At 44.7% G+C, this 15,802-nt stretch overlaps 1 protein-coding gene across 6 annotated transcripts in view; it reads right to left on the bottom strand.

Moving 5' to 3' along the window:
• Nucleotides 1–15,802, bottom strand: part of ZBTB46 (zinc finger and BTB domain containing 46) — a 232,109-nt gene that overhangs the window by 65,398 nt on the left and 150,909 nt on the right. For 5 of the 6 annotated variants that reach the window (XM_069243264.1, XM_069243261.1, XM_069243265.1 and 2 more), the window contains one exon: nucleotides 2,869–3,252. In XM_069243264.1, coding sequence (XP_069099365.1) covers nucleotides 2,869–3,252 — 384 coding nt within the window. The remainder of the gene's footprint in view (nucleotides 1–2,868; nucleotides 3,253–15,802) is intronic. The other variant, XM_069243263.1, reaches the window with a different exon arrangement.

Raw genomic sequence — 15,802 nt, 5'->3', positions numbered from 1 at the left:
CCCAATATAGTAGTAAACTATTTTTTGATCTGACATATGGAATCCTGAGCTAGTCAGGCCAGGATTTAAAGGCGCTGTCTGCAGATCACACAGATGCCTGCAGCAAATGCCTAATTCGCTGAGGCCTCTTTTTGACATATTAAAGTAGAATGTGCACAATACACCAAGAAAGCCTACTTTAAGCAGAGGTAAACTATACTTCCCACAATATGCTACGCATGGCCTAAACAACGCCTACTATATGCCACCATATGAAAGAGACAACAGAATGCTCTGCCTCAATCCAGACCCGTCACTGCTGTCTGCACATCCATCTCACTTTTGATCCCCTCCATTTCTCAGCTTACCTCTAGCAATCAGTTTCCTTCTAATTGCTCTCACGCTACAGTGTCTGCCAGGTGACACCAACTTTTTCAGGCACTACTTTTATCTTTTTGTTTACGAACTTCACGAGGGTGCATGTATTTTTCAGCTGGTTCCTTTGTGCGATTCTTTTCTCCCCGTGCTGCTCTCTCTCGCCCTTGCGTACTTGTGCTATTTTCTTGCTTGTGCGCTTCTTCCTCCTTGTAAGCCCACTTTGCATGCGCTCTCTCACCCCCAGCCCACGTATTCCTTACCCCAGCTGCTTTGTCCCACCTTGCTTCTGAGTCTCCCGCCCGTCTCACTTCACCCCTGCCCCTCCCACAGAGTTTTAAGCTAATGTGCTCAAAACGTACTGGCTATGCTAATGCTTGTTTAGGATTTTCATTCCTCTCCCTTCTCAATTTCTCCCTTCGCACATAATGTCTTTGCTCCCATCTACTTCCTCTTACCCAACCTGTCTACTCACATCCTGTCTCAAACCATCCTTACCACCTCCTTATCTCCCTTTGTGTCTACCCGGAATTTCTTCATCCCATTTTTCATCAATCCCTCTTACCCTATCCAATTGTTTATTTCCCTTTCAATAGTTTTCATATTCTTTCACTTTGTCTATTTTCTTTTTTACCTGTTCTTCGTTTCTTTCTGTAATTATCCGTTTATATTTACATCGTCATCTTATATGTTCTATCTACCTCCATTTAACACGTTCCCATGTTTTTTTTTTAACCTACTAATCCATTTCCTCCTCCACTATTTTGGTTTTCAATGTCTTTACCTTTTCAGTTTTCACTTTTTCAGTGGTATACGTTATACCGAAATCCCTCTGTCTACTTTGCAGCTTCTTTATGCTTCTATTACCATAATTTGATACTTTACATTTTCCTCATTTTTATGTTCTGCTTTCTCTTTTAGGTCTCACAATTTTTCATTTTTAATCCATAGTTTGCTTCCTCTTCATTTTCTTTCCATTTACCCCTTTCGTCTTCCAATTTCTTTTTCTCCTCTGACTTTCATTGGAACTCCCTAGTCCCCTTTTTGTCTGTTCACTGTCCATTTCTTTCTCGGTCCTTCACTTGTTATTTCACCCTTTATTTCCATACTCCTATGTTACTTGATTTGCTTTCCTTTGTTTTTCCAATCCTTTGCTTCTCTTTTCTATCATTATCTTAATCTTTTACTTCATCCCTTACTTCCTTTCCTGTATATTGACTATCTCCCCTCTGGATGGCTGACTATCTTCTCCAGGTGGTGTGTGGATACTTGCATCTGGAGTGCTCTCACACTATGGGCACTTTATCAGTGCACGCCACATGGATGGAGAAACTACCTCAATCCTACAGTGCAGTGCCACTCTGGGACCACTATGACAGACACCGATCCAGGCCCAACAGTACACCTGAGGTATGAGAAGGTTTGGTTCCTTTTTGAAGATATTACGGTTAAGGGGAAAGTTACTCTCCTAGATTACGGATGCTTCTTTACTGACAAGTATATCTGATGTCTGAAACAAGTTGCTGGGTGTCCTCACATTACCAGAGGAAACCAGCTCACGCACTCTTGGTCAAAGAGGAAAACCACATGTGAAGAGAAGGGACAATGGATAGGATGCCTCATTTACTCAAAGGCAGGTAGGTGTTCAGCACCAGGCCTGGGTGCTGAACAGCTTTACTTCCCCACTGGCTGGTCGTCTTCTTTTTAATGAAACCCAACACCTCCAGCAGTACACGGTCAATGTGGTATGCATATACTTTGACACTTAACAGTTCTATAATGACACTTTGCACTGAAGGCACACAGACCACAGGAGTGTACAGGATGGCTGGTATCACCCAAGATAGGAAGACACTAAGGACAGGTAGTTGCTAACAATTGTAACATGAACTGTGGACCTTGCAGCATTACCTGCCTGCGATGAAGAAACCGATTAAAAGGCCATACACTGCTTGAAATACAGAGAAAGAGATTGGTCACGTGTGTTGGGGAATAAAAATCGTTGAGCAAGAAAGAAAACAGTAGGTTCCAGTTAAGACCTAACACCAGGAAAAAGGAGAACTGAAGATGCATCCAGAAATGAGAAAATGGGGTATGAAGACATAAGAAGCATGAATGACAGCGACCACTATTTTGGTTATAGTGTTTTAATTTACACCAGCAGGATCTGGTCCCGCGACTAGGTGGCTGGGTGAACACGAATAAGCATTTTTTAATTATTTTTTTTAACGTTTTCAGTGGGGTTCTTCTATTTCGAGAAGCAAAAACATTTGCAAAACAAATGTGAAAAGCTTGGCTTTCATTCCAGTGGTATCTTGGATTCTGACTTCTTCAAACAATTGTAGACAAGAATTGAAATGACTGGATTTTATAGTTTTAAAAATCCAATAGTGTTCTTAGCATATTTGATAAGTGGATAAAAGAACAACACAGTGAAAATCAGTTTTATCTCTACAATGTGGTCATCAATGCCAACACAAAAAAAACTCTCATAAGTAGGGCACATGAACTTACGTGACAGAGAGTGGGTTCCCTTGGGCAGGTACTCGAAAAGCATGGAGCTGTCATCGGCCAGCATTTCTGCTTTTAGAGACAGCAGGCTGTTTTTGCTCATGAGCGCCGCCCGCAGGTTGGCAGCAGACATTGCGTGCGGCCGAACCTCATGCGACCGAAGCTCATGTGGGCGAACCTCGTGTGGGCGAACCTCGTGTGGGCGAACCTCGTGTGGGCGAACCTCGTGTGGGCGAACCTCTTCCTTCTCCAGGCCTAGCGTTTGCGTCAGGTAGGTTGGCTCTCCTCCCACAAGCACCTCTTCTGCTGTAGCGTACACATCAGCCCGCTCCTCTCGACTATCTGAGCTGCCAGGTTCGATGACTGTCACATCATCATTATCATTACCTACAGGAAAGGAGCAGAAAGGAAGGTTAGGCAGCAGAAATCCCCTCATCCACAATAAAAGCAGGCTTAGGAAGGCAACACTTAACTTTCTGACCTTTAGCTCTCCTAGTGGCACATAGACGCCCTAAAAACACACATGAAACATCCTAGTCCACAAAAAGCTGCCCACCAAATCTTCAACTGCCAAGGCTGGCCCCACCCTAAAGACAAAATCTTTCACACTAGGAATGTCATCCTTTCACAGTGGAGAGGGTGGTGGCCAGAATAGCTGCCAAGTGGCCTGATGTCTAGTGTGGCACCTTCAGTTGGCTCTGACATTTTTAAGTTTGAAATTTGAAGTTCAGTTTTTTTTTTTTTTAAATCAATTTTATTGATTTTGTAATACATCGGGTCACAAACACAGCAAGATCACAGTCACCACCGCTCAAGTATACAAGTAATGTAAGATTCAATACTGCATCATGAATGAGTCTATAGGATAGCCAATTACACAATACATGGTACAGAAGACACCACAGGGGCCCATCAGTCTCGCCCCAACATGTGTTCCAAATTTTGCCAAGTTTAGCACGGTTTCCCCAGGCCTCAGACACCTGCTTCTCCTGCTGAGCACACCAATCCACTCCACGGTGCTACTGAGCTATCGTAGGAGGATCAGAACTTTTCCAACAGGGTGTTATGCCTCTTTTCGCCACCATGAAAGCCGTATCAAGTAGGATACTGTCCATCTGTGTATCTCCCACAGCCTCAAGCACTCCCAACAGCGAGGAAAGGTCAACTGCCAATCCCAATAACACAATAGCTTTGCAAACACTGCTTCCCAGTATTGCTGTATATTAGGACAGGACCAGACCATATTAAAGAAACTTGCAGGTTCATAGGAGCAACAGAAGCACCCTGGGTGTCCCAGGAGACCTGGCTTAAGTAGCCAGTCTGTAGTAAGATATGCATAGTGGAGGTAGTATGTCTGAAGTTGGGAGGATATCAATGATTCTGGGGGGAGTTCAATGCATCTCTCCAGTCGCTGTCCTCTAAAGGACCCAAGCCAGCCCTCCCATCAAAGTCTGAGGTGATTCATCATGACTGGGGTGTTAATGCTAAGCGTGTGAAATCTGGGAGATGCCCCCTTTCCCGAGCTCACCCATTATGGTCTTTGCCTCCAGAAGACTGAACTAAGGGAGGTATATGCCCTGCTTTATGTGTGTATTCAGCGTGCTGCATAGCTGCAAGTGTTTGTGGAACAGGGTCTTGGATAGTGCATAGGCAACGTAGCAGCCTTGGAAGGAGTGCATATGTATACCTGACCAGACATCTCCCAGGTGTGTAATGCCGATACCATCCCAAAGACCAAGGCCCTCCAAGGATGCCATCTCCCTCAGCCACAAGCCCTGCCACAACAGAGTTTGTTGCGGGTCACGTTCCATTCTATATGGCGCAGTGCAGCCCTCCAACCGAGGAAAACTATCTGGGTCGCTTCTGGTAGTGTAGTCGCGACAGTATCACCATGCTGCATAGCCATTATCTGTGGGAACCCCATCATAGTAAGTTCGACTCTGTAAGCCTGGTCAGACCTCCCCCCCCCCGCCAACCCCCTCCCCCCCGCCAGTAAGAATCATTTATTACTAGAATCTGGGATGCCAGAAAATACAAATATAGATTGATCATGTCATGGCCTCCGTCATATGGTGGATGTTGACACTGTGTAGGCCAAGGGCAGTCTAGATTTGTGGCACAGGAAGGTAAGGGCCGTTGAGTCCCATTCCTGAAACCAGTGTGGGGGTAGCAGCAGTGGAATAGTTTGAAAAAGGTACAAAAACCTTGGCAGCATCTTCATTTTATGGAGAGCTATTTTGTCCACTACATTCAATGGCAGAGACTAAGATCCATTTTGACCCGCCTGGTCAGGGGAGTAATGTTAAGTGACCAGGTTAGTTCAGGGTGTAACGCCACTTGGATACCCAAATTGCAAAAGCTTAAGCAGTGTACAGGTATAGTAGTCTACCAAAACATGCAACAACGTGAGGATGATCGTGGCATAAGGATCAAATTGGCGGGACTAATATGCCATCCAAAGGCTTCGGCAAAGATTTGTAAAACTTGAAGACTGCGAGGATCGCTGGTCCGGAGATCTGAAAGATACAGGAGGACATCATCAGCGTATAGCGCGACACAGTCTTCGGGATGGTGTCCCATTCCCACCCACTAACCTGCGCATTGCACCGAAAAAGTTGGGCACGAGGATCAATCACTTGCGCAAACAACAGGGGTGACCAGAGGGCAGCCCTGTCTGGTCCCCCTAGGCATGGGAAACACATTCAAGACCACCCAGTTAATTTGTACTTGGGCAGTGGGATTAGATTATTGTATGCGTATGAAAGTTCGGAAGCGGGGACCGATTCCGACCTTCTGCAGGACACGCCCATTCCACCATATAGAAGACTTTCTCAAAATCAAAAAAGAGTAAAGCCAATGGGGAGGGAGGAGTCAAACACGTTGTGACCTCGCTCATTTGCCTCTTATTCCTATATATACAGTGGCTCACAGTTCGTGTGTCAGCAGGGGGATGGGGTGGTGTGAACAGTCTGTCACGCACCCCTGGTCATGCCGGCTTTCTACCTCCGTCTTGCTCTAGTTGGCCACAGGAGGATCTCCTGGCTTGTGCGCACCTCGATCGCAGGCAATGGGGTGAGTGTCCCGGACGTTTTCACTAGGCTCGTGCGTCCCAATCAAGGCTGGATAACTAGCTCCGCTATGCCCCCATTTTGAGCACAGGCTTGGCGGTCGCGATGCCTCTTGACTCCCTGAGATAAGCCTCTGCATTTCTGGCTGCGCCAGCGGCTGAAGAGGAAGGAGTACTGGATCTGCGAACCAGGGAGTTTTGTAGAAAACAGTGGCGGGCAGCAGATGACCGAGGGCTTGGAGCACTCAGAGTGAGACTGCCATCTTGACACCCCAACCCAAAAAATCGAAGTTTAGTTGTTAACGTTAAAATATAGAATATCAAACATTCCATAATGGGAGGTGATGCTACTGACTAATAAGTGAGGACTTTTTGAAGGTGTTTTATTTAGTTCAAAGGGGGATCTTTAACCACCCACCACATACAGCTCTAGTATTCAATTAACTAGCTAATAAGGAATCCATCAGCACTTGTCAACTATTTATCACACAGTCATACATGACAAAATGTCACTGGACAGCAAAAGCTGGCGGGTGGGGGATTTCAGAGGGTATTTTAATAGTAACCCTGCTTTTGGGGGGGGGGGGATTAGGAGCAGATGTATATAAGATTTGTTGCGTATGCTTCCACTGATTTAGGATTTTCAAATTGAGGTCGACTTCCATCTGATGAGATATCCTCGGGGGAGTGAGGGGGGGTTTCGGGGGTGATTCAGTCTTAAACCTTCTCTAAAACAGCAGCAAGGTTTTTAATTCCCTGACTTCACTACATGTTGCAGCATTCCTGAATATTTTTCCTGAAACAGTTAAAAAGTTTTTTTATTTTTTTATTTCAACAATTACTTGAGTAATTTGTTTGGGATTGGAATGTAATCTTATTTCACAGTTTACGATATGTTTAGAATTTTCAGTCTGGATTCCTGAAAATTAAAAGATTTATATTATTCTTGTTGAACATTTAATTTGAAATTGGATTATTGTACAGTACTTCATGTATCATTTTTGACAAGAATGATCTGTTTAGTATATTCAATTAGATGCATTCAAACGAAATGAAGGTTGGATTGAAAGCTAGCCTCTGAAACATCTGCTCCACAGCTCGGTTAATTAACTGAAGGCATGACAAGGCGGCACCTTCTCCTGGTCACCCAAGCAGTTTCACTGTGGTCTGCCATGGCTTTAATGTCCTACTCACAATCCCGAATGCTAAATACTGATGTGCTTCCGCCTCACTGAACTCGCAAAAGGCAAAAGGAGGTAACACAAAAGTTTAAGTGTATACAACATCGTGGCTATGACTAAAGATCTGAATGAGGGATTAACCATAAAATTAAGCATCATTGCATAGTGTATAAGCAATAGTAAAATTAAGCATCATTGCATAGTGTAGAAGCAATAGTTAAAAGTGCTAACCATTAACAAAAGAACAAAGCATGGGTTAGGGATGATTGAGCTATAGAAGCAAGGCTACAAGGAGGTATTAAATTAAGCTGGGGCAAGAACCCAATATCCTCAACAGAAAGGATCTAGCATACATCTTTACTAAAGTGATTCCTGGAAAAGAGCCTTGACACTTTTTAAATGCAGAGACTGGACAATTCTAAATAAAGTGTTTCTATCTGATACTTGCAATATAAAAATAAAAGTAGATGTTGTAATACATACTACAGACTTGGCTTTGTTTGTTATTTTAACACTTTATGGAAGTATCCAAACAATACCTTCACAAGGCAGGTATTCCCTGAAAGGCGGGCTTCCCTATGAGAGGAAGATGTGTTTAAAATGCAAGCAACAACTATCTGCAGGAAATAAGTGGGCAGCCGTGCGAGACCTTGATGTGACTTTGTCCACACAAACAAACAAAAAATGCAAACACACAAAATATAGCCTTAGGGATAAGTAGCACCAATAACTGTTAGCTAATTAGAGAAATGAAATGTTACATGCATTAAAGAGTGCACTTGTTTGAGCAGGATATGCGCACAGGGGTAGGAAATAAACTTAGCCGATCATCTACTGGGTCTCCTACAAAGACTTCGGCTTGTTATAAGGGCTTTGCAACAAGGTACACCGCCACAGTGGCAAAACGTCCAGCTTTGTGGGTGAAGTAGGTTCACTCCTGCAAACATTCTTCTGTCTGCACTTGAACATAACCAAAAAAAGAAATAAAGGGTTTTGTGACCAAACCATAAGCTCGCAGGTCTCTCCTTCCCTTATAAATTATTCCAGCTCTTCAAAAGTAAACATTAATGTTTTCACACCTTCCGAGGGACGGTGCATTTGGTGAGCGCCTATTTTAACATGCCTACATCTAGTTTGTGTACTGAGGTTATTCTCAGTATGCAAATCTAACCTCCTTTGCTCCGATTTTAAGCTTTAGGTACATTTAGGTTGTGAAACGCGGCATCATAGTCGTACTTGCCAGCCTGTTGGTTCATGAATGGGGTTAATTTGGAAACGCTGATGCAGGTTTCCAATAAAGGCGACTCTACCGAAGCTTAGAGGGTGGGGAAACACCCCAGTCAAAGACGGGCGAGAGGACAGGCATGTCCGGTGCACTGAGAATTTTCTCTTGAACCACACCGTGCGCCCCTTTATTCACACCCAGAAGTGGCATCGCAGGGTTCACATACTATCACCTGTCCTTTGGTATGTTTTGTCCTTTAAAAATCTAAAGTTCATCACTGCCACAAAATGTTTAACTGGAAACTGAATAAAATTTCAGTTTGCCTAGGAGTCCTCCGCCTGCTGAGTCTTCGGATCTTTTTCCGGTGAACTGAAGAGACGCTCCTTGAGAAACAATGCCATATAACCGGATGATTCCCATAACCCCTGTTAGATTGCTCATGCTAATTTAGCATCAATTTCCTGAAGCAGTTTCACTGTGTTCCTGTTCATTTATTCTCTGCTTCGGATCTTACTCGTCTGCTTCTCTACTGTTTAGTCCAATACCTTCTGTTATTCATTCTTATGGTTCCTTCCCTCCCTGATAAAACTGCCTTTAATTTGATGATATGTTCATAATGACCTTTGTTCAGAAAGTGCCACAGCTCTTCGACGGACCTTCCTTTTGTACTTTTCCATCAAGATGCACTGGGGTGAGACCTCAAAGCTGGATGGTGGAACCAAGCCTGGACTCAGCAGCCAGCACTCCTTGTTACCTTAGTTATCCATGTTTGTTTAATTGAGAGTTGATGCTGTTCAGCCAATTTAAGATTTGATGTTTTCAACTTATACTGTACATATATGTTTATCTAGGTAGTCCGAGCTTAAGATTTTACAGTACGTGTCACAGGCAAGGCAGGAGTGATTTTCTACCAAGCTGCAATTTGGTTTTCAACTTTTAGGAATTTGTGAGGGTTAAGCTTTGCCTTGATGCCTCGCTACCCATCCTCTCATTAATTGTATTTCCTCAGTTTAGCATATACCCCATATGTCCCTTCTCAACCATATTGTCTACTGTGCAAAGATACAAATCAGCTTCACCGTAACACTTGTAAATTAACCAAAAGAACGAGTTACTTACCTTCGGTAACAAATTTTCTGGTGGATACATTAGCTACCTGTGGATTCCTCACCTAATGAATACTCCCATGGCGCCAGCATTCGACGGAAATCTTCTTCCTAGCTTCTGCACGTCGACAAGGACGTCACATTTGCCCACGCGACGCCGTCTGACGTCATATAGGCAATAAGAAGTCCTCGCCGACGTGCCAACGTCAGTACCAACATTTTTTACGTGCCTGAGAACAATAATCTAATGTGATGAAAGACAATAGCAACATCTCATAACATTGTAAACCACACATCATTGCAAGAAGATGGCTATAAATTTAATATATATAATAATTATTATTATTATTAAATAAATAAATATGTACAGTAATGAAAATGTCACTTACCCAGTGTACATCTGTTCGTGGCATCAGTCGCAGTAGATTCGCATGTTCTGCAATAGCTCGCCATCTGGTGTTGGGCCGGAGTGTTACAAGTTGTTTTTCTTCGAAGAAGTGTTTCGAGTCACGGGACCGAGTGACTCCTCCTTTTGTCTCCATTGCGCATGGGCGTCGACTCCATCTTCGATTGTTTTTCCCCGCAGAGGGTGAGGTAGGAGTTGAATTGTAGTAATAGTGCCCATGCAATGGAGTGACTAAGTATGCACTTATTTAAGGTTGAGATGATACATATATAAATAATTGAAGGTAACTTCCAAACTGCTACAGGCTCCCGGGGAGGCGGGTGGGCACATGCGAATCTACTGCGACTGATGCCACGAACAGATGTACACTGGGTAAGTGACATTTTCAGTTCGATGGCATCTGTCGCTGTAGATACGCATGTTCTGCAATAGACTAGTAAGCAGTTATTTCCCCAAAAGCGGTGGATCAGCCTGTAGGAGTGGAAGTAGTCTGAAATAATGTCCTTAATACAGCTTGACCTACTGTGGCTTGTTGTGCGGATAACACGTCTACACAGTAATGCTTGGTGAATGTGTGAGGCGTAGACCATGTGGCTGCCTTACATATTTCTTGCATTGGGATGTTTCCTAGAAAGGCCATGGTAGCACCTTTCTTTCTGGTTGAGTGTGCCCTTGGTGTAATGGGCAGCTGTCGTTTAGCTTTAAGGTAGCAGATTTGGATGCATTTAACTATCCATCTGGCTATACCTTGTTTTGAAATTGGGTTTCCTGCATGAGGTTTTTGAAATGCAATAAAGAGTTGTTTAGTCTTTCTGATGTTCTTTGTTCTGTCAATGTAATACATTAATGCTCTTTTGACATCTAATGTATGTAGTGCCCTTTCAGCTACGGTATCTGGCTGTGGAAAGAACACCGGAAGTTCCACTGTTTGATTTAGATGGAACGGTGAAATAACCTTTGGCAAAAATTTAGGATTGGTCCTTAGGACGACTTTATTTTTGTGTAGTTGTATAAAAGGTTCCTGTATAGTAAACGCCTGAATCTCGCTTACTCTTCTCAGGGAAGTAATGGCGATGAGAAATGCCACCTTCCAGGTTAGGAACTGTATGTCGCAGGAGTGCATGGGTTCAAAAGGTGGACCCATAAGTCTAGTTAGGACAACATTTAGGTTCCATGAAGGAACAGGTAGTGTTCTTGGCGGTATAATTCTCCTAAGGCCCTCCATGAATGCTTTAATGACTGGTATTTTATATAGGGAAGTTGAATAGGTAGTCTGCAGGTATGCAGATATTGCTGCAAGGTGAATCTTAATGGAAGAGAAAGCTAGGTTAGATTTTTGTAAGTGAAGCAAGTAACCCACTACATGTTCTGGAGTTGTGTGTAATGGTTGTATTTGATTAATATGGCAGTAGCAAACAAACCTCTTCCATTTACTTGCATAGCAGTGCCTGGTGGATGGCCTTCTTGCTTGTTTTATGACTTCCATACATTCTTGGGTAAGTTGTAAGTGCCCGAATTCTAGGATTTCAGGAGCCAGATTGCTAGATTCAGCGATGCTGGATCTGGGTGTCTGATCTTTTGGTTGTGCTGTGTCAACAGATCTGGCCTGTTGGGCAATTTGATGCAGGGTACCACTGATAGGTCTAGCAGCGTTGTGTACCAGGGTTGCCTTGCCCAAGTTGGTGCTATCAATATGAGTTTGAGTTTGCTTTGACTGAGTTTGTTTACCAGGTAAGGAAGGAGAGGGAGAGGAGGAAAAGCGTAAGCAAATATCCCTGACCAGTTCATCCATAGGGCATTGCCTTGGGATTGTTTGTGTGGGTATCTGGATGCGAAGTTTTGGCATTTTGCGTTCTCCCTTGTCGCAAACAAGTCTATCTGAGGTGTTCCCCAGAGTTTGAAATAAGTGTTCAGTATTTGGGGGTGAATTTCCCATTCGTGGACCTGTTGGTGATCTCGAGAGAGATTGTCTGCGAGTTGATTTTGTATCCCTGGTATAAACTGTGCAATTAGGCGAATTTGGTTGTGAATTGCCCAATGCCAAATTTTTTGTGCTAACAGGCTTAACTGCGTGGAGTGCGTCCCTCCCTGCTTGTTTAGATAATACATTGTTGTCATGTTGTCTGTTTTGACGAGAATGTATTTGTGAACTATTATTGGTTGGAAAGCTTTTAGTGCTTGAAAAACTGCAAGAAGTTCTAGGTGATTGATATGCAGTTTTGTTTGATGTACGTTCCATTGTCCTTGTATGCTGTGTTGATCGAGGTGTGCTCCCCACCCTGTCATGGAAGCATCTGTTGTTATTACGTATTGTGGCACTGGGTCTTGGAAAGGCCGCCCCTTGTTTAAATTTATGTTGTTCCACCACAGAAGCGAGAGGTAAGTTTGGCGGTCTATTAACACCAGATCTAGAAGGTGACCCTGTGCTTGAGACCACTGTGATGCTAGGCATTGTTGTAAGGGCCTCATGTGCAGTCTTGCGTTTGGGACAATGGCTATGCATGATGACATCATGCCTAGGAGTTGTAATACCATCTTTGCTTGTATCTTTTGTGTTGGATACATGCGTTGTATGATGGTGTTGAAATTTTGAATTCTTTGTGGACTTGGAGTGGCTACTCCTTTTGATGTGTCTATTATGGCTCCCAGGTATTGTTGTACCTTGCGTGGCAGAATTTTGGATTTTGTGAAATTGACGGTGAACCCTAGTTTGAAGAGGGTTTGTATGATATGATTTGTGTGATTTGAGCACTCTATTAACGAATGGGCCTTGATTAGCCAGTCGTCTAGATATGGGAACACATGTATTTGCTGTCTTCTGATGTGTGCAGCGACTACCGCTAGACATTTGGTAAAGACTCTTGGTGCTGTTGTTAATCCGAAAGGCAGTACCTTGAATTGGTAATGTATTCCTTTGAATACAAACCTTAGGTATTTCCTGTGCGATGGGTGTATTGGTATATGGAAATAAGCATCCTTGAGGTCTAAAGTTGCCATGTAGTCGTGCAGCTTTAGCAATGGCAATACTTCTTGTAGTGTGACCATGTGGAAGTGGTCTGATTTGATGAAAGTGTTGACTACTCTGAGGTCTAGGATTGGTCTCAGTGTTTTGTCCTTCTTTGGTATCAGAAAGTACAGTGAGTAAACTCCTGTGTTTATTTGTGTGTTTGGCACTAATTCGATTGCATTCTTTTGCAATAGTGCCTGCACTTCTATCTCTAGGAGATTGGAATGGTGTGTTGTTAAATTTTGTGCTTTTGGTGGTATGTTTGGAGGGAACTGTAGAAATTCTATGCAGTAACCATGTTGGATAATTGCTAGAACCCAAGTGTCTGTAGTGATTTTCTCCCATGCTCTGTAATAATGACCTATTCGTCCCCCCACTGGTGTTGTGTGGAGGGGGTGAGTGACATGTGAGTCACTGTTTAGTAGTAGGGGTTTTGGGGCTTTGGAATCTTCCTCTATTTCTAGGGAATTGCCCTCCTCTATATTGTCCCCGAAAACCTCCTCTATACTGTCCTTGGTAACTGGACGGTGTGGCTTGTGAGGTGCTGGCTTGTGTGCTTTGACCCCGAAACCCCCCTCGAAAGGGCGTTTTACGGAATGAGCTGTAATTCCCTCTGCTCTGCGGGGAGTAGAGTGCGCCCATGGCTTTGGCAGTGTCCGTATCTTTTTTGAGTTTCTCAATCGCTGTGTCCACTTCTGGACCGAACAGTTCTTTTTCATTAAAAGGCATATTGAGAACTGCTTGTTGAATCTCTGGTTTAAATCCAGACGTTCGGAGCCATGCATGCCTTCTGATAGTTATAGATGTATTAATTGTCCGTGCAGCTGTATCTGCAGCGTCCATGGAGGAGCGGATCTGGTTGTTGGAGATGGCCTGTCCCTCCTCAACCACTTGTTTTGCCCTAATTTGGAAGTCTTTGGGCAGATGTTCAATGAGATGTTGCATCTCGTCCCAGTGGGCTCTGTCATAGCGCGCAAGTAGTGCCTGGGAGTTCGCGATGCGCCACTGGTTTGCAGCTTGTGCTGCGACTCTCTTACCAGCTGCATCAAACTTGCGGCTTTCTTTATCTGGGGGTGGTGCATCTCCAGATGTGTGAGAGTTGGCCCTTTTTCTAGCTGCTCCTACAACAACAGAGTCTGGTGGCAGCTGTGTTGTGATGAAAGCCGGGTCCGTAGGAGGCGGCTTATACTTTTTTTCCACCCTTGGTGTGATTGCCCTACTTTTGACCGGGTCCTTAAATATGTCTTTTGCGTGCCGGAGCATACCAGGGAGCATAGGCAGGCTTTGGTAGGAGCTGTGGGTGGAGGAGAGTGTGTTGAACAAGAAATCATCCTCGACCTGTTCTGAGTGGAGGCTTACGTTGTGAAATTGTGCTGCTCTAGCCACCACCTGAGAGTACGCGGTGCGGTCTTCTGGTGGAGATGGTTTTGTAGGGTATGCCTCTGGGCTGTTATCTGACACTGGGGCGTCGTATAGGTCCCATGCGTCCTGGTCTTGGTCACCCTGGCTCATGGTGGTGTGAGCTGGGGAGTGTGATGGCGTTTGTGCTGGTGAAACGTTAATCACGGGCGGAGGAGAGGGTGGTGGTGTAACTCTTTTCACCACTTTTGGTTGTGGTGCTTGTTCCGTCTGGAACTCCAACCTTCTCTTTCTCCTAATGGGGGGAAGGGTGCTTATTTTTCCTGTCCCCTGCTGAATGAAGATACGCTTTTGCGTATGGTCCGCATCAGTTGCTTGTAGCTCTTCCTCAAACCTATGCTTCTGCATTTGGGAGGTTAGCGAGTGCTCTTCTGTATAAGAGCCTGAAGCTGGGTCGCTTGCAGTTTGTTTCGGCATCGAAACTTTGTCTGCGTGTTTTTTCGGCTCCGAGGTGACTTTTTTCCTTTTCGGGGCCTAAACCTCTCGGCGTCGATCTGTTTCGGTGCCGCTGTCTCGGCGTCGAGCCGTGTCCACACCGGCATCTCGGTGTCGAGGCTTGTCTCCAGCACTTTCTCGGTCCCGAGAAGGCTGCGTGCCGGTGTCTCGACCGGAGTCGGACGATCTCGGCACCGTTTGGGCCTTTTTCGGTGCCGACGGTCGGTCACCGATTTTATGGGTTGAGCCATGGCCTGGTGGCAGTGGCGTCCCCTGGGCCTTGTAAATGTTTCTTTGTGTGGTTTTCGACGTTTTACTCACGGTTTGTGTATCGTCGAATCCTTCGGAGTCTGAGTCTTGGATCGAGAAGGTACCTTCCTCTTCCTGTTCCTCGAACTCCCGTCGGGCTGTCGGTGCGGACGCCATTTGAAGTCTTCTGGCTCGACGGTCTCGGAGTGTTTTTCGGGACCGGAACGCACGACAGGCCTCGCAGGTGTCTTCGCTGTGCTCAGGTGACAGGCACAGGTTGCAGACCAAGTGTTGGTCTGTGTAGGGGTATTTATTGTGGCATTTGGGGCAGAAACGGAAAGGGGTCCGTTCCATCGGCGTTCCTCAGCACGCGGTCGGGCCGACCAGGCCCCGACGGAGGATCGAAAAACTACCCCGAAGGGCACCGGAGCTCTTCGATCTTCGATGCGGTGTTGAATGTAAGTACGCCGATCCCGAACGCAACAATACCGACGAAAATCTTCCGAAATTAACTATTTTTTCTGTTCCGAAACTCGGAGCGACAGGAACACGTCCGAACCCGATGGCGGAAAAAAAAACAATCGAAGATGGAGTCGACGCCCATGCGCAATGGAGACAAAAGGAGGAGTCACTCGGTCCCGTGACTCGAAACACTTCTTCGAAGAAAAACAACTTGTAACACTCCGGCCCAACACCAGATGGCGAGCTATTGCAGAACATGCGTATCTACAGCGACAGATGCCATCGAACATATATATATATATACAAATATATATATATATATATATAAATATATACACATATAAACATATACATATGCCCATATATACATAATCTATTGT

This window comes from Pleurodeles waltl, chromosome 7 (assembly GCF_031143425.1).
Source record: "Pleurodeles waltl isolate 20211129_DDA chromosome 7, aPleWal1.hap1.20221129, whole genome shotgun sequence".
Classification (NCBI taxonomy): Eukaryota; Metazoa; Chordata; class Amphibia; order Caudata; family Salamandridae; genus Pleurodeles; species Pleurodeles waltl.
The sequence above is the reverse complement of the archived record's forward strand: the minus strand, read 5'-3'. Positions and strand labels throughout refer to the sequence as shown.